Here is a 17,667-nt window from a genome sequence, read left to right as displayed (position 1 = left end):
GCTTTACCTGTTCATAAAGTGGGAATAACTTCATAGGGTTTTTCTTAGAATTTCCTGAAATACCTCTTTTCCTTCTCTTCCCCATTTTACCTGCACACAAGATGTGCTCAGTCAGAACCACAGGCTCATGCCGTGCCTGCAAAGACCCTTTCTGTTGCCTCCCCTGTGGTTTGGCTCCTGGCCCTTTCTCTGTCCCCCTCAATTCCTGTGTCCAGCCACGCCAGCCTTCCTTGGTGTCTCAGACTTCTTCCCCCTCGGTACTTTGGTGCACGCTGGTTCCTCTGCCTGAAACCCACTTTGCCCTCGTGCTGCCCTACCTGCTCCTCATTGTCAGGTGTCAGGCCAAGTGCCACTCCTTCTGGCTTCCTCCTATTATTCTTTCTCGTTGCATCCTGTAATTTTCCATTGGTATTACAACTTACTCTAAGTATATGTGAATCCTACGTTTACTGGTTTAATAACCGTCTTCTCCACCAGACCACAGACTCCCATGTTGGCCGCTGTCTCTTTAGCACCTGGTAGAGAATCTGGCACATAAGGCATGTTCCATAAATATTTGTTGACCGTGTGTTGGATAAATACTGCTGGGACCTCTCCTTTGGGATTCCTTCTTCCAGCCTCCTCACGGGGTCGTGTACTACATTCCACAGAGAAAGCATTCCCACGAGCTCACATCCCCGGCCGTTTCTTCATTTTCTTTCCTCCAACACCATTTATCTATACGTTATCATGAATTAGGTTGCATTCTCTGGTTGTTTTGCAATTTTTTCGCCCATTATTAGTTTTTCAAGGGCTAAAACTCTTTCAGGATCTTTTTCGGAATTCTCCATAAACCTAATAGAATCGCTGTAAATGTTCTTGATGCTCAGTAACCTCTTGATGAGTGAATGAATAGGCCAGTCAAGCAATCCTAGTATATCCCTTTCCACATAGCAAACATGGAAATGCCATTGCAAGAAAACAATTTCTACCCATCGCCCACTGCTGGAGTCCCTCTTCTCAGGTTACTATTTTGAGTTTCAATAAGAAACAATCTTACCTTGAAAGGGGGGTTGGATTTACTTTTAATAAGAAAGGCTGAATTGGAAGCTTGCATTTTCCCCCAAATTTAATAATAGCACTAGTAAAGCCTACACTCCTAGGCCAGCCTTAGTTCAGGAATGAGAGTACAAAGCTTCCAGGTACGCTGCTGTCATGATAGAAGAGTGAGACCCTATCACCAAATCTGTGTGAATTCATTGAGAGCCAGGAGGGGGTCACACAGCAGGGGAATCTAGTCTGAGCATGTTTCCAGAATCAGTCAGTCCAATCCAGGACCGGGCAGAGGAGGCGAATGGCAACATCAGGTTACTTGGAGACACTGTCCTCCAACATCTGAGGTCCTGATAGTTACCACTGATGACCTCGGAGAGTGAAGGACTAGCTTGTGATCTTGCCCCCTGCATAATTAGAACAAAACAAAACAAAAAACCGTGCAAGTAAATATATGTCATCGCTCTGCCCCAAATGATCACTTACTGAGTGGGAATTTCTACATCTGTCTGGGTGTTCTGGAGCAGAACCTTCAGTTTACTGTTTGTCCTATTGGCAAGCCTCAGGTTACTCTGTTGCTCATTTTATCAATGTTCTTTGAATGACTAACAATAACAACAAATACATGTACACACACACACACACACACACACACACATATATATATACACACACATACATATACATACATATATGTGTTATATGCATTTTGGTTCATGTTTTGGTTCATTGTTTTGACAATTGCCCAGCAGGTTCTGTCTAGTTAGTAGCTTCCCCCTAGTTTAGTATTTGATCTTATAACATGGGCCAGGAAAAGGAAGGCAAGTTTGGGTAAATCCCTGTTACACCCTGAACATGGTCAAGGTCGGTATGGGAGCTTTTCTCCATGAAGCATCACTTAATCGCCTGTACTCCCCTTCTGTGGCTTTGTGACAAACTACAGAGCCTATTAGAGATGACTGCTGATTGAGTCCCCTTCTATCCTTATCTCTCAGGCTGCAGAAGTCCTGAAGGTTGATGGAGGGCCATGCTATTCAAACAGCAGGCGTGGCTGAGACAGAAGCTCCTGGTGCTGGGAAGCCTTGCCGTTGGGAGTCTCCTGTATCTAGTCGCCAGAGTTGGGAGCTTGGATAGGTAGGTAATTAAATACAGACTTATGCCTGTGTGACTGCAAGTGTCTCTTGATTTAAACTTCCTTAGGATATAATCTTAAATCTCTCCAGTTGTTTTCCTCTCTCAAAATTCCCAAGAAACATGCTTTTCTGCAGTATTGATTTTGATTTATTGAGGCTTTAAAAGAAAGAGCTCCAAGTTGCTCAAACCAAGGTGTTCGTCAAGATCCATTTGTATTCTGTGTGCATGGACATTTGTTTTCAGAGAAGGGATAAAGCCGTGTACAGTAGAAGTATCATTTACCAGAGCTCAGTGTGGCCTGTGTGCATCTGGTTGTTGACCTCTAGCCATCGCAAAATAGTGATGTTGTATCCCTTTATCTTCATTTTGAAATTTATGAGTGAGCAATTAATGTGGTACCGTGAGAGTTAAGATTATATATGTGCCTATAAAGGAGCTCATCAACTTTGGAATCCATTGCCTTGGAAAGATGGCTGCAGGCTTGGGGAGTTTTAACCATGTTAATTAGGTCTGGTTTCCAGGAGCTGAAAGTACCAGATGAGGAGGCTGTCGCTCAGAGTAATTGCCCAGAAACAATGGAAAAATCCAGGGAGAGGAAATTTACAGAACTAGCACTTGGCTCTAAGTAAGCAAACAGTTGAGAGGTCCTAGACTTGCAGACGTCCCAGCAGGTACCAGCTGGCTTCACACTGAGTACCTCTGGACTGTCCCACATTTGGTATGATCGGAAAGACAGAAAGGTTAATTTCTGAAAGGCAAACGTCCCTTCTTTGCCCTTTAAAATTAATTCTTGTACTGGAAAGACGGAAGTATGTTCTCCATGAATTCAATTCCCATTTTCCATGTAAATGTAGCCTCACTTAAAATGAAAATATCTTCCTTACGGTTTTCCTTTTCTAATCTGTAGATCTTATCACTAGGTTATTTAACAAATAATATTGCAGTGGTTTTTATTTTCTTCAGCCAGTGTCAGTTTTGACTGGTAAAGTGAACCCCTCTGATGCTTTTCAACTCAAAATTCCTAAGTGAACTTCCCACTCACTGGTTGCTAAGTATGGGAAGTGGTATAATCCAGAGCTTGTCACTGACTTCAAGTATTCCCTAACGTGGTACTTACTTATTAGTGAAAAGCCTTCAGGTGGGCACCACTGTCCTATGTCCCTAATGGAACTTCTTTTTTTTTTAAAGATTTTGTTTTTATTTATTTGACAGAGATAGACAGCCAGTGAGAGAGGGAACACAAGCAGGGGAGTGGGAGAGGAAGAAGCAGTCTCATAGCGGAGGAGCCTGATGTGGGGCTCGATCCCATAACGCCGGGATCATGCCCCGAGCTGAAGGCAGACACCTAACCGCCGTGCCACCCAGGCGCCCCCCCTAATGGAACTTCTATGTCAAGTTCTTCCCAATAGCTTTAGTTAGATTCCGGTCATTTCCTTTTTATCGGGTGGTTGATCCAGTGATCATTAACACAGTAGTTATTTAGTCGATGATTCTTTTCATTTTTAACTTGGTGTCTAGTCTCTAGTGGGATAGCTTTTGGGCTTTCCCAAAACCTCTCATTTGAGAGTTTGAACAAAATTATGTCTGAAATTGACACACACTTAGTCCTATCCTTTAGTAACTGAAGACCCTGCTCTCTGGGCGGGGGGCTGAGCTGTCACTTCCAGTCCTAAGATTTCATGTTTTTTTCCATGTCTGAGGCCCATGCTCAGAATTTACTCTTCGGGAAATGAAATAATACCTTTTCTCCAATCGTGAGTTAGGAAGTCAAAAAAGCAATTGTTCTGCAGAATATGAGCTCCCAAGTGGAAGATAAAAGAGGAAGGACGGAAAGGAAGCATGGCCCTTTCTAGAAGTAGGGAAATTCTTTCCTGCTCTAACAGGACAGAGACGGTCTGTTTCAGCCTCTCTTGGCCAGAGTTCTACAAGAAAATTAAGTCCTTAAAGAAAAGGATTTGACTACTTCCTCACTCTCCAAGGATGGTACTAGCATCATTCTAGATGCATTGGAGAGAAGTCCATCCATTACACTCAATGGACGCTGTAGGGGATTAGGGCTTAATTCTCAACCAGAACCCAAGAAGAGCTAAAAGATGAATTTGTGATATCCCAATCAGTGTCACAATTAAAAATGTCTTGGACTATGTGTGTGTTGCTACTTTTATATCTTCCACGTAGACCTCTAGCATCTTAATCTTGTTAACAAATTCATAAAAGTAAAATTCATGTTTCCCTAAAATATTAAATGTGAACCCATTATTTTTATACTATTCCATATTTTCATGTTTTCCACAATGAGCATAAAATCATAAAAAACAAACACCACAAGTAAATACTATATGAGCCTAGTTTTCCATAAGCATTATGATAGACGTTCAAACAACAGGCAAACTCTTTCCCTCAGTTCCGTAGAATGCCGTGGCATGACAAAGTTGTCCTCTTCTCCCTTTAACTATAAACATTACAGAAGATGAGAATGAGACAATAGGGTCTCTTGGGAAAAGCAAGAGACAGGGGAACATAGACACCAAATAATTAGGATAGCTAGAAACTTCAGTTGGAGGATTGGCTTAACAGCCATTTTGACTAATATTATACCCCTTAGCAAGAAGGCTAAAAAGCCTTTTCAGATAAACTTAGGGAAGTGATAATGAATTTCAGTTAGGTTCCAGACTGTTACCCAAAAGGAAACTCCATATGCCACCCATAGACATTGGCCATGCCAAATCAAGCAGTAACTCTAGTCTAATATCATTATGATTATTACCACACCTTTCTCTCTGAAAAAAGCAGTGCTGAAGTGGAAATCCTCCTTTCTGGCTCCATCCATTGCATTCCTTCCTTCCTACGCTCGAGTCCCTGATTTCCATGGGCTTGGCAGTGAGGACCCAAAGCTTCTGGCTCTGCCAAGGTCTGGTTGATTTCTGGTCCCAGGCGTGGGAGGTGATAGACAGCCCTTGCTGATGGCATTGGGTTTGTTCCTACATTCAGCAAAGTAAAACATAATCCCGACTCCTTTAGACAGAAAGAAAGAGAGAGGCAGAAGAAATACAGGATTTGCCTAGCTGTCCCCAAGGCCAACAGCAGAAATTCTCATTAGAACAAAAAGCTCAGCAAGTGCCAAGATCGCATTTTTGCAGGTAGAGGATACAGCGAGCCACGGGCAGAAACTAGGACCTCTATTCAGATGAGATCTCAGAGATTTCTAAGAGCCACATGAGTGCTGCTGAGCTGCAAGAACATAGGACCCCATGAAACCCAAAAGGCGTGGCCTCCGCCAGACTTCCGCCTCCCAGCTGAAGATGATTGTCTGCCTTTCACATTTTTTAAATGATGGTAACTGGTGAGCTGTTAAAAGGCTATTAGTGTGGCTGGTGTCACTTGTCTGTCCTGTCCTGCGAACATAAGTACAAGCTGTAGTCAATTAAGTGCTTGGCGAATAAAAATTTTAAGGAGCACTAATAAAAATAATCCCATCAATTATGTGTGCTCCATTTAATACAAGGTTCCTTAAAATAAAATTTCCCAAACATATGTTCATTATGGGTTGCAGCAGGCTGAGAACCGGTGGTTTATTTATGCATTTAAAGTCTCACTCCAACTAGAGAAGCAGAAAAATGACATGTTAGTCGCCATGAGCTTCTAAAAGCCTCTTTCTATCACTTGCAGGCTACAGCCCATTTGCCCCATTGAAGGCCGATTCGGAGCCCGCAGCCAGGCTGAGCTCCCTCTCCGTGCCCTGCAGTTTAAACGTGGCCTGCTGCACGAGTTCCGGAAGGGCAATGCTTCCAAGGATCAGGTTCGCCTTCATGACCTGGTCCAGCAGCTCCCCAAGGCCATTATCATTGGGGTGAGGAAAGGAGGCACCCGGGCCCTGCTTGAGATGCTGAACCTCCATCCAGCTGTGGTCAAAGCCTCTCAAGAAATCCACTTTTTTGACAATGACGAGAATTATGCCAAGGGCATTGAGTGGTACAGGAAAAAGATGCCTTTTTCCTACCCACAGCAAATCACAATTGAAAAGAGCCCGGCATATTTTATCACGGAGGAGGTTCCGGAAAGGATTTACAAAATGAACTCATCCATCAAGCTGTTGATCATTGTCAGGGAGCCAACCACAAGAGCTATTTCCGATTACACTCAGGTGCTAGAGGGGAAGGAGAGGAAGAATAAAACTTACTACAAGTTTGAGAAGCTGGCCATAGACCCTAATACCTGCGAAGTGAACACAAAGTACAAGGCAGTAAGAACCAGCATCTACACCAAACATCTGGAAAGGTGGTTAAAGTACTTTCCAATTGAGCAATTTCACATTGTCGATGGAGATCGCCTCATCACAGAGCCTCTGCCAGAACTTCAGCTCGTGGAGAAGTTCCTAAATCTTCCCCCGAGGATAAGTCAGTACAATTTATATTTCAATGCTACCAGAGGGTTCTATTGCTTGCGATTTAACATTATCTTTAATAAGTGCCTGGCGGGCAGCAAGGGGCGCATTCATCCAGAGGTGGACCCCTCTGTCATTACCAAATTGCGCAAATTTTTTCACCCTTTCAATCAAAAATTTTACCAGATCACTGGGAGGACATTGAACTGGCCCTAAAGTAATAAGTCATATAACACTATGTGTTGTGGCTGGAGACACACAACGTCTCCTCTAGATTAAAATATGCACTTTTCGTAGACACAACTATCCAAGTCGTTTTTCCATGTATCCTTGTACATACACAGTGTGTGACCAAATATAAGATCAATTCTTTTTCTATCGAAAAGTTACAAAAAATAATTTGTTGTCCAAGTAGTTGCATCTTTTAAGCTATTTACAAAAAGAAGAGGTGGTGGTATTGGGGGAAAGTGACTTCAGCTATTCTCAAAGAGTGTAGTCTTCCTTTGAGTCAGAATTTGTCGCCCGCCATTTTCATAGAGTTAAGCCAAAAGATTATGTGTGAAAATGTACCAATGGCTGAGAAGCTTCAGGAAGTAGAGAATTCAGTTATGCATTCTTTTCTAAGGGAAAGCTGGCTCTTTAATTCAGCCACTGAATTGGTGCCGTGAAAACAGAAAATACTATTTTCTTATTATTTGAAAGATGTCGTATCTCATAAAATTGACATTGTCCCAAAGTTCCTGTGGTGATTTTGCACTATCGTTTTCTCGTATAGACCATGGTGTCACTTGTAGCATGTCAATCACACATTGGAAAGTTAAAGTCCTTTTACTTCCATGTTCTATGTCGACAAAGAGAAATGTCATGTATATAATGTATATTGTTGTAAATACTGGTTTCACACTAAGTAATTCTATTTTGTAAACTGAATATGGCTATTTAATTTATTGTGAAAATTAAATTTATTGTGGTATTTAAAAATGGAATGGATTAAAATTACTCTATGTGCAACCTTTTTTTTTTTTTTAACTCATTGTGTTTTACACGCCCCCTGCTGCCCCCACATCGAAGCTGTTCACGTGCGTATGAGCGCGCTTGGAAAGTGCGCATCTCCGTCGGATTTCTGTACCCTTGTGAAAATGTTTTTATGAAGTGAGGTTGAGTATATTATAGAAAAAAAAAAATCTCAGCCATCTGGAAATCTAGTAATATAGCCACCTCAAAGAATACGAGCTCTTCTGCTACAACTTTGTAACAGTTAATTTACATGCAATTGCTGCTGTGTCAGGAGAGACAGAAATACTTTAACATAATCAAGGCATAGAAGAATCACAGTTTTATTTGAACCTCTAATCAGAGTCAGACCAGTCGAGAAATTAACTACAATAAGATTAGGAACCTTGTGTGGCCTCTGTATGGAAAGCTGCTGATGCTTCAAAAATGAATACAAACTCTCAGAACTCCCTCTTGGAGATGAAAAAACAAAATAATCCGTCTGCTCCGAAATGATCAAATGCGTAGTGCTGCTATTACTAACGTACGCATACGGCTCATATTTCCATCGAGAGGAATTAATGCTAAATTGGGTACGTGCTAACATCAGATACACTGTATCAGGCTTAAATAGAATTCAGAAAACCGTGGAAAGAGGGGTCAACCACAACAGCAAAAAGATGGATTTTTCTCAATCATGGCTCTTTATCCGGTAGACGATGTGTGAGGGAGTGGTGTGCGACGTCACATTGCGAGTGCCTAGAGAAATCAGCAAATGACAATGGATTCCCTTTTGATTGTAATAAGTGTTGATTTCCTCCATGAGTTGTTTCTCCTGTCCAGTGATTTGATGGTGAACTTTTCTAAATAAATAGCCCTTTCCCCTCCGGTGTCGGTATATATTGCTTCTCAGGCTACAGCCTTAGTGATCCTCTCTCCCGTTCCACTTAGCAATGATGCCGTTCTCTCAGCATGGCGTAGGCAGGACACGAGCACACGCTGACAGGCCAGCTTCTCACTCACCCTGCAGTGACTCTGGAGAGAGTGTCTCGGGTCTACATGCCAATCCCTTCTCCCTTAAGCCGTGAATGAAATCAAACGTAATGAATGTAACACTAGATTTCCCTGTGCCTCAACTGTCAATGAGCCATTAAACTCCGACTACTACATTCAAGGTCATAATCACATGCTGTCATCAATTCTACTGGAACTCCTTCTAGAGCACTCTGCAGCTGATACAGTTTTGTACCAGTAACTGTGAAATTACACCCCGTCGGAGCACGGACATTTCCAAAAGTCTGCCTGAGTATTCAAACAATCAAACTGAAAAATGGCAGCCTTTTCCTAGGCAACTAGAGAAATTTTTCTGAAATCATGAAGAGAAATTTGTCAGTGATAATCTTTTATATTCTAAATGTTTCTTAAGTTTTGCTGCTGCTACCAACAATATATATCTCAGCATTTATTCAAAGATTCTGTTTGACGTACACTGACTTTTCTTTTTCTTTTTTTTTTAAAGATTTTTTTTTAATTAATTTATTTGACAGAGAGAGAGAGATAGCCAGCGAAAGAGGGAACACAAGCAGAGGGAGTGGGAGAGGAAGAAGCAGGCTCGTAGCGGAGGAGCCTAATGTGGGGCTCGATCCCGGAACGCCGGGATCACGCCCTGAGCCAAAGGCAGACGCTTAACTGCTATGCCACCCAGGCGCCCCTGATGTATACTGACTTTCCTGATTGGTTATTTTTGGCTCAGTAAGCCAGTATTTCTTCATCACACTCAGAAAAAAAGCTCTGCGATTTCCAATAGTTCTACTCCCTGAATAAGTTTGAGAATCGTTTTAAACCTTGGAGCCTCCCCACAGGGACCTAAAGCAGAAGGTCTGGCCTGGGAGAATGTTTCAGAGGCAGGTCTCACTGCACCAAAAAAAAAAAAAAAAAAACAGCCACAGCCACGGCTGATTGAGCAACATAGAGAGAAGTAAAAATCCTATAACTTAATAGCATGCTTCCACTGCAGGTTTTAAACGTCCTTGTTCAGAAAAATGTTTCCTGTTGTCATCAAACAGGCAGCAGATCTCTAGAGAAATCCTCAGCTCATTACGTTAGCTGTACCAGGGCTCTCTTGAATAAGTTATTCCTTCTACATCATGAAATCTCTGTGTTCTTCCTGGAGGCTTGGTGACACCATACGGCTTTGTGAAACAGTTCTAACTGCAAAGAGGAAAAAAAAAAAAAAAAAAAAACTTTAAGCAATGGTGAAGTTTCTGCTGGACCAAAAAAGCTGAAATGACGCAATTTTGGAAGCCAAGGCGTTCCAATTATAAGTACACAAACAGGAACTAGAGTCCCGAGGGATCAGAGAGAAAAGAGACCTACAAACCCACAGACGCACATCCCCAGTTCCAAGTCCGTCCCCTACTCAACCCGAAATCACCTCCTGGAAGCCCTCCGTTGATGAAGGCACACTCACTTCTTCTACTAACTTTACTGCCCTATAGGGAACATCTAAGACATTAGGGTCCTTACTCAGGTATCAGAAAGCAAAGGCATGTGAACCGTCATAATCACATCTGATCTCAGGTTTGGCACCTTTTATGTGAAGGGACCAGCAAGGACCGTCACTAATTGCCACTGAGGCAGACAGGGCCTCACGAGAGCACTGTTTGGGTGCCACGCCTGGTAGAAGGGCCCTGTGAGGAGGGTTACCTGGGACACGGGAGGCAGATTGCTGCTGAGGGAAGGTGGGAACCGAGGACCAGGGAAGTCCAAATGCCAGCCCCGCCAGTAAGCTTTTGCCTTCCCCAATTAGCAGTTAGCTAAATTGGATTGCCTTCATAAGCCTAATTTGAGAATTTTCCAGGGATGGAGAATTTCAAATGATCGTAAATAGCGTCTTCCTGCTGAAGTCTTTTGTACTTTCGGCGCACTCAGCAGCCACTCTCCCCTCGGGAGAGCAGTCTACAGTGTAAGCAAAAAAGAAAACTTCGCCGAAAACCTTCCCCCTGAAAATGACTAAATATGGCAAAGTCTTAGCAATTCGGGCTAGCAAGGTGAAAGTAGAGAATATCTTCAAGCAAATTCATTGCAATTATTCCCAAGTGGATAAGCTGCAAAACTATACTAACAATATACTGAAAAATATCTAATTGCATCTGCTTTACAAAATAAAAGCCTCTTCACTGGCATCATTTTTTTTTCCAAATTGGTGTTACTCAAGTATTTCAAAACATTCTGTTCCCTTAAGTAGGTTCCTCGGGCCCCCTAGCATCTGTTCATCAATTTTCATAGGAAGCCTTTCCTGTAGAGCGAGGCCAAGGATGAAATTTAGGCCCAGATAGGATCATTTGGTAAGGCTCTAATGAACGGCGCCTTACTACGCATGTTACAAATCAAAATGCAAATGCACTTTCAAAGATTTCTTTCTAATTACATTTTATTGTACCTTTTAGGAATAAGAGTGCTATTTCATAATGACTCAGAATGGGGTGGGGAGTTGAGGCAGAACCGTGCAGACAGCAACACGCGTTCCCATAGAAAGCGCCTGACCGGTATCCCACGAACAAGTGTCTGTTATTTAAAGGCAGCTCAGTTGAGAAGAAATACTCTTCTGGGCACAGCACGTAGGCGGCGGCAGCCTTGGTACCTGATAGGCTTACTTCTGTCCCTTCGGAGTCTGTGAACCATGTCAGCCTACCAGGTCTGGGAGCTGTTGGTGAAAGGGCTGTTGTCTCTAAACACACATGCCACCCCCTTTTAGAAAAAGTCCACCACGAGGGTGAGGGGCTCCCCGTAGACTGGTAACTTGGCAAAGAGCTGGCTCACCTCCAGCGTTTCTGAATGCACGGAATTCTGCTTCACGTGTCCTTTCCAGGAAGATGCAGCATTGCTGGCTTTGACGATGGAGGGAGGGGACGATGGAGGGAGGGAACCAGGAGCCAGGGAACGTGGGCAGCCTTTAGAAGCTCGGAAAGGCAAGGACATGGATTTCCCCTAGACCCAGAAGGGAACACCTGCCAACACCTTAATTTAGGCCAACAGAACTTGTGTGGGATTGCTAAACCCACAGAAATGGGAGAACAAGTGTCGTTTTCAACCGCTGACTCGAGGTAATTCGGTACAGCGGCCGTAGAAAACAGCTACAAGAAATGAGGAGAACCAGAGTGCTCACCGAGTGTGGCGTGTTTAAGCAGCTGATGCTCCTTCCTTCTCTCAGGGTGACGGGGCAGCAGGCATCAGTCACAAAGGGCGTTTCCAAACAAAGCCAGCAGAAGTCCTGAAGGACAGGGGAACCCTTGCAAGTTCCCAAAGGCATTTGAATGCAGGCAGAGTGACCCTAGAGTAGACAATTCCCTGGTGATAAAAACCAGAGCGAGTCTCATGTCTTCTGGGACACTTCCACTGAAGCTCAAAGGGTAAAAAAAAACCCAGTTTCATGGTAACTTGCAGAGACATTTATGACAAGGTATAGATTATGTAACATTTTTAAATATCTTTAACATTAAGGTTTGTACACTAAAAAGAGAAAATATTTCCAGTCTTTTCACAAGGCCATAGTATCTAGCCTTGATCCAGAATATCCGAAGTCTCCAAAGATCAGAGCCAGGAGACTTGGTCTTTTTCAAACTGGTCCCAGAACCTCCTCGAAATGGCCTCAAAAATTGTCCTGTAAGGAAAACAAAGACCTGAGATTCTCTCTCCTGGGATTAATGAAATTCAGGGGCACTTACTGAGCACCTAAGATGTTCCCAGCTTCTGAAAGATCTAGCAAACAATTACTAAAGGTCACTAGAAAAAGCCAGCGTTAGAGGTGAGACCAGAATGCAGCCCTCCAGATTTCCAGCCCAGGGCTGCTTGTCCAGAAGTCTCTAAATGGTTCTCTTTATTATTTATGTCTGCCTACTTCCTAAAAGGATTTGAGGTGGTGATTTTCTAATTAAAATTTGTTTCTAATCTCTTTCTAATCTTGTTTTATTGGCTGTATTTCAACCCTCTTGTACTTAATCAACCTTGAATAGTAACGTGTATTGAATCTGTATAAAAATATGAATTAGCATTAAAATTAAAATGTACACACATTTAGTACCCATGTAATATGTATGGGCGTATTTGTATTTGTAAGCCTGCTGAAAGAAGCTAATGATAATGGTTCATTATGGGACTAATCAAAACCATTCTTTTGTTAGCGATTACCTATCAAATTTGCACAGCTGCCTTCTAAAAATTCCATTCCAAAGGTGTCATAGTCCAGCCAAACAAAGTGAATATACGTAAAGAAAAGAAAAAATAAATTATTATTTCACATCAACTGATCTGAAAACAAATACTTTGATAACAGAATACATCTTGCCTAATTGAAGAGTCGCTACATCGAATATAAGAAGTTTTAACGTTGCTAATTCGAGGATACTGCAGGTGCTCACACAGGAGTATCATTCATGCCACCACTGTGTGCACATGCATGGACACACGTATGCAGGGTGTGATTCTCAGCGGTTCTGGAACAGTGTCTCATCCCCACGTGATTATCCCGTTACTTTGGCTTCAGCACTGCCATGAGTCCTCCGCCTGAACCGTATCAAGTTTCTCTGAAAGCACAATTAAACTTAAAGGTAACTCTATGAGCAACATGTTTACTTGGCGTTATTATCTGTAGCAGTCGTGTTTGAGGCACTAATGTAAAAATAGTGTGAAATCAGTAGGGACACAGACGCATGCCGCAAGCTCTGAGAACGTGGCATCGATGGCTCCCTCTGGGATCCGGAAATGTCTTGGGGAGCTCAGTGCTAAAGGTTCAAACAGCACTAAAAACAAAAGGTGTTTGAGGTGAGCGGTCAGAATCACAAGGACAGGATAGCCCAGTGCTCGGCTTTGCCCCGCAGCCCCCTCATGGGAAAGGCTACAAAGGAGTCGACACCCACCGAGCGTCGTCTGTGTTTACACGCACGGACTGACCAGCTGACTTCAGCCACACGAATCCTTACTTTGAACCGTGTGTTAAATTGGCCAAATTATTGCTGACTAGGGGATCATCTTCAAAAAAGTCACTTTAATCTTTTTAAGTTCTCCTTCAAACAATGTCTTTGAAATATTTGGAGAAATAACTTAAAAATTCTCTATGTGGCGACGCCTGGGTGGCTCCGTCGGTGAGGCGTCTGTCTTCGTTTCGGGTCATGATCCCAGGGGCCTGAAATCAAATTCCGCTTCGGGCTCCCTGCTCCACGGGGAGCCTGCTTCTCCCTCCGCCTGCCTCTCCCTCTGCTGTGCTCTCTCTGTCTCTGACAAATAAATAAATAAAATCTTAAAAAAAAATTTTTTTAATCCTTTATGTGAAATCAATTATTTTTTAATATCTCTGGCTGGCTCATCTCCCAGCCTCTGCAACAGGCTCTCAAAGCATTCCCAGAAGTCCTCGAGAGCTTCTGAGCTCCGCTGACAGGCAAGCCAACCAGCACCAATGTGCACCTGTCAGCGATGGCAGTCTCAGCCCCCCAGCCAACTCCAGCGGGCAGTGTGGCTTTCCCAGGGGGCACGGCCCCAGCCTCCACATCCCCAGTGTATGAATGTGTGTGAGGAGGTATCCTTCTATGCTTCTGTTATTCTCACTTTTAGAAAGTACCAAAACCTTTCTATGGGGTATCAACGAAGCAGGAACCCACCCTCGCCATAAGGCCAGGCTAGAGCAGAGACAAATCTGGGTCACAGACACCATGTTAAACTTAGAATCTCATGATAAGTGTTCAATAAACATTCGCGGACTGAATGAATAAATCCTCCTTCGTTATGATGATGGAGGCTTTACTGCTGGATTAAGTGTGTTTGGTTGTCTTATTCTTCCCTTAGAGTGGGTTCTCTGCCAGGAGAGTCGGAGGTCCTCTATGCAAATAGACCTCTGGCAGCCAACCCACCCAACAGCAGTGGGCATAGTGCAGGCTTTTGCTGGGCTCCCAAATGCGCCTTATCTGTTTAATGCGCTGTTAGATACAAATGCTAAGAACCAAGAGCTACCTTCGAACTCTGTTCTCTACCTACTCGTGCCAGGCACCGGTGAAACAGTTCAAGTCACTTCACTTCTTAACGCCCTCCTACAAATGGTGAAGCAGTAGATACCAACTTGTATTTATCTAAGAGACTTCGCCCCTCCGTAAGTGTGGATCTCTAAATGTTCTCGATTCAACTGCTAGGTTTTACACTTAATGAAGTGTGAATTAAAATTGTGAATTTCAGAACACTAAGCTAATTGCCACGTTCATCATTGTAAACCACACTGTGAGTATCACTGCTTAGGGGATTATAATATGAAAGGTGAGCCTTTCAGGTCACTGGTCTCATAGAAGGAGAGCTCTTTGGTGGTGTTTTTAATTACACTTGACTTCTACCTTTTTGCACGTGAGTGCATCTTAGTCTGGGAACGTGCAGACACAACACGATGGATGAGACGTAGACAGTTCACAAGCCACCAGATCACTGGAGAATAACACACAGTAACTCCTTCGTCATCGAGTAGGAGAAGCACCTACTTTAATTTGCTTTGACATGTTTAGAAAATCATTAGTAGACATTAATGAAAGAATTATATTAATTGAACTAATTATTGAAGGCCCTGTATGTACAAGTAAAACAACCAAATGATAGATGACCCACTTATTTCTGCTAACGGTAAAAACACTTGCAAATTGAAATTGTCATTCCACAAGTCTAGCTGATTCTTGAGTCTCAGTTGATTGGTTATATCATATAGACACCCACACACCTTTTAGGAACATACTTTGGTGAACGAATGATTTTGGGAAATCCACTAACTGAAGAGGCCACAGCTGTGAAGAGAACAATCTTGACCTGAATATCCACCCAAGTCAATAGAACCACAGCTGTCAGGGCACGATGGGTACTATAGCTAATGTCTGCCCACTGGGCTGCTTATTTCAGTATCTCACAAGCAGTTTTGGCAGAGACCTAAGAAAAATGTGTATGTCCATTCCTACCCCTCGTAGTACAGATAAGCAGCCCAGGTGGAGAGCCACTGTTTTCTATTCTAAAATGTACATGTTGACTTTATTGTCTTAATACGCGCAGCATGATTAAGAGAATGGTATCTTTGTTTGACATGTCTTCCATAAGCAATTTTAGGACAAGGATTATGTCATCTCCACCTCCCCATCGCGTGCAGGCCTGAGACTCACACTCTAACATAGTAAACGATTTTTTAAAAATCGTGAATGAAAAACTATAACTATTTAAATAATATCAAGAATACCAAAAGATCACTGTTTGCTGAAAAGTAGCTTCTGATGCCCGATGCCTCTCGGGGACCCCCGACTACGGATGCTCGTAGATACTCGCTTTTAGTGCAGGCCTCATCGCTCGCATCAGGAGGTACAAGAAGGGCCACTGGCTCCAAACCTCACAACGGCAAAGAGGTCAAAGTCAGACCAGTGGCGTTACCTCTGAATGAGATTAGATGGCAGTACCTGAAAAACTCTGACACATAGCACATTATTTTGACACGTTTCATTTTTTCATACACCCACACCTCAGAAAATGGTAGTAGGCCCCCTGACCTCTGAGAGGCCACAGTCTCATACACCCGGACCTAAACTCATGCACGACAGGATGGGCAGGATGGAGAGCGGGATCCCTGTAGCACACTCACGGTGCTTGACCTTGTCTGTTTGGGAAGCCAGAGCGTGGGACTCACAGGCCTGCACAACAAGGCACTTCAGAACAGAGCAAATGCTAACCGCGGAAGTGCAGGACTGCTCACCCAGATTCCCACGGAAATGCTCAGGTTTCACTCTTCCTTTTGAAAAACGTAACTTTTCTAGTAAGTTGGTCACACTCCAAGAGGAATTAAGCTTGAAAGATAACAGAACTTCAAAAGCCAAATGGAAAAGACCAGACCTGAGGCTGCGAAGGGCATTCAGAAGAGAGAGGGGTTTTAACTCAGCTTTCAGAACATGTTCTCTCTCCTCTTTGAACGTTTCTGACACTTGGAGGGTTGCTGAAGATTTTCCCACCCGTGACATCTTCCGGCAGAAAACCATGAAATAACAAAAAGCTGTTTCTAGGTAGAGCAGGGGGGATGTGAGAGTCAGTTAAAGGAAGTTGCCTCTTGTTCTGTTTATTCTGGGTGTGTGTGTGTGTGTGTGTGTGTGTGTGTGTGTGTTCTGCTTCTTCTTGAGCCTAACAGTCATCTCCGAGAAAACTCCCTGAGCCCTGCTAATCTCACTGCAAAGACACACATTCTATGGCCAGTGGAACCAAGGCCCCCAGCACGTGGCCCCCAACAGGAAGCAGAGGTCTCAGCGGGTCGCCGGAAATGTGTCTGCATACCCCATTGGCCAGGGATGGCAAAAAATCCAAAGGGAAAATAATAGGAGAAAGGGATAAAAGTAGGAGGGGGTCAATACACAACTCAACACTTACATTCCTGCCTCTTTCAGGCTACTTCTTTTACCCAGAATCCTGTCGTCCTGCCTTTCCCTAGGGAACCTCTTGTGACCCTTCAAGATTCAACTGAGAATCATTCCAATTACATGTGCTAAACTCAGTACGATGCACGAGGAACCTGAAAGGGCACAATGTAAAATGCTGACCTCAGGGAGTCATGCACCAGGCTCACAAGTGGGCCCCACGAGCGATGTACAAAGAACGCGATTATTCTAAGCTTATCACGTGGCACAAAGAATGCAAGAGTGCACAGTACAAGATGCCTGCCCACAAGGAGCTGAGCACCAGACTCCCTGCTAGGCACATGGAAAACCGGTGCGCAAGACATCTACCCCCAGGAGCTGAGAGCAGGCGGAGTACTGAGCACGAGCACCTCGACGGTGCATGGCACAGGTGGCTGTCCACAAGCAGCTAAGCACCAGGCTCAGTGCTGGACACAAGGGTCACTGCAGTACCCAACCCAAGGTTCCCACTCACAGTGGTGTGCCAGGTTCGACATGGGCAGTATGAACAAGGCAGGGACGCCTGGTGGCTCAGTTGGTGAAGTGTCTGCCTTCAGGTCGGGTCATGATCCCAGGGTCCCGGGATCGAGTCCCTGCCTAGAGGGGAGCCTGCTTCTCCCTCTGCCTCTTCTGCTCTCTTTCTGTCAAATAAATAAATAAATAAATAAATAAATA

The 17,667-nt window shown here is 43.7% G+C and overlaps 1 protein-coding gene and 1 long non-coding RNA gene across 9 annotated transcripts in view; one reads left to right on the top strand and one right to left on the bottom strand.

Moving 5' to 3' along the window:
* HS3ST5 (heparan sulfate-glucosamine 3-sulfotransferase 5) overlaps nucleotides 1-7,734 on the top strand; it is a 148,435-nt gene extending 140,701 nt beyond the window's left edge. For all 3 annotated transcript variants that reach the window (XM_087865406.1, XM_045798508.2, XM_045798507.2), the window contains exons 3-4: nucleotides 2,028-2,166; nucleotides 5,836-7,734. In XM_087865406.1, the coding sequence (XP_087721532.1) occupies nucleotides 2,060-2,166; nucleotides 5,836-6,766 (1,038 nt within the window). In that variant the 5' untranslated portion in view covers nucleotides 2,028-2,059 and the 3' untranslated portion in view covers nucleotides 6,767-7,734. The remainder of the gene's footprint in view (nucleotides 1-2,027; nucleotides 2,167-5,835) is intronic.
* Nucleotides 7,735-7,871: 137 nt separating this feature from the next.
* Nucleotides 7,872-17,667, bottom strand: part of LOC123792971 (uncharacterized) — a 55,654-nt gene continuing 45,858 nt past the window's right edge. For 2 of the 6 annotated variants that reach the window (XR_015726091.1, XR_006779833.2), the window contains 2 exons: nucleotides 11,712-12,206; nucleotides 7,872-9,754 (listed from right to left, as the gene is read on the bottom strand). This is a non-coding gene — a long non-coding RNA (uncharacterized LOC123792971). Of the gene's footprint in view, nucleotides 9,755-11,711; nucleotides 17,634-17,667 lie in introns of all 6 variants that reach the window. The other 4 variants (XR_015726089.1, XR_015726090.1, XR_015726088.1 and 1 more) reach the window with 4 other exon arrangements.

Source organism: Ursus americanus, chromosome 11, assembly GCF_024610735.1.
Source record: "Ursus americanus isolate L20-20 chromosome 11, mUrsAme1.1.p, whole genome shotgun sequence".
Classification (NCBI taxonomy): Eukaryota; Metazoa; Chordata; class Mammalia; order Carnivora; family Ursidae; genus Ursus; species Ursus americanus.
Note: the sequence above shows the minus strand (reverse complement) of the source record. Positions and strands in the feature narration are given on the sequence as shown.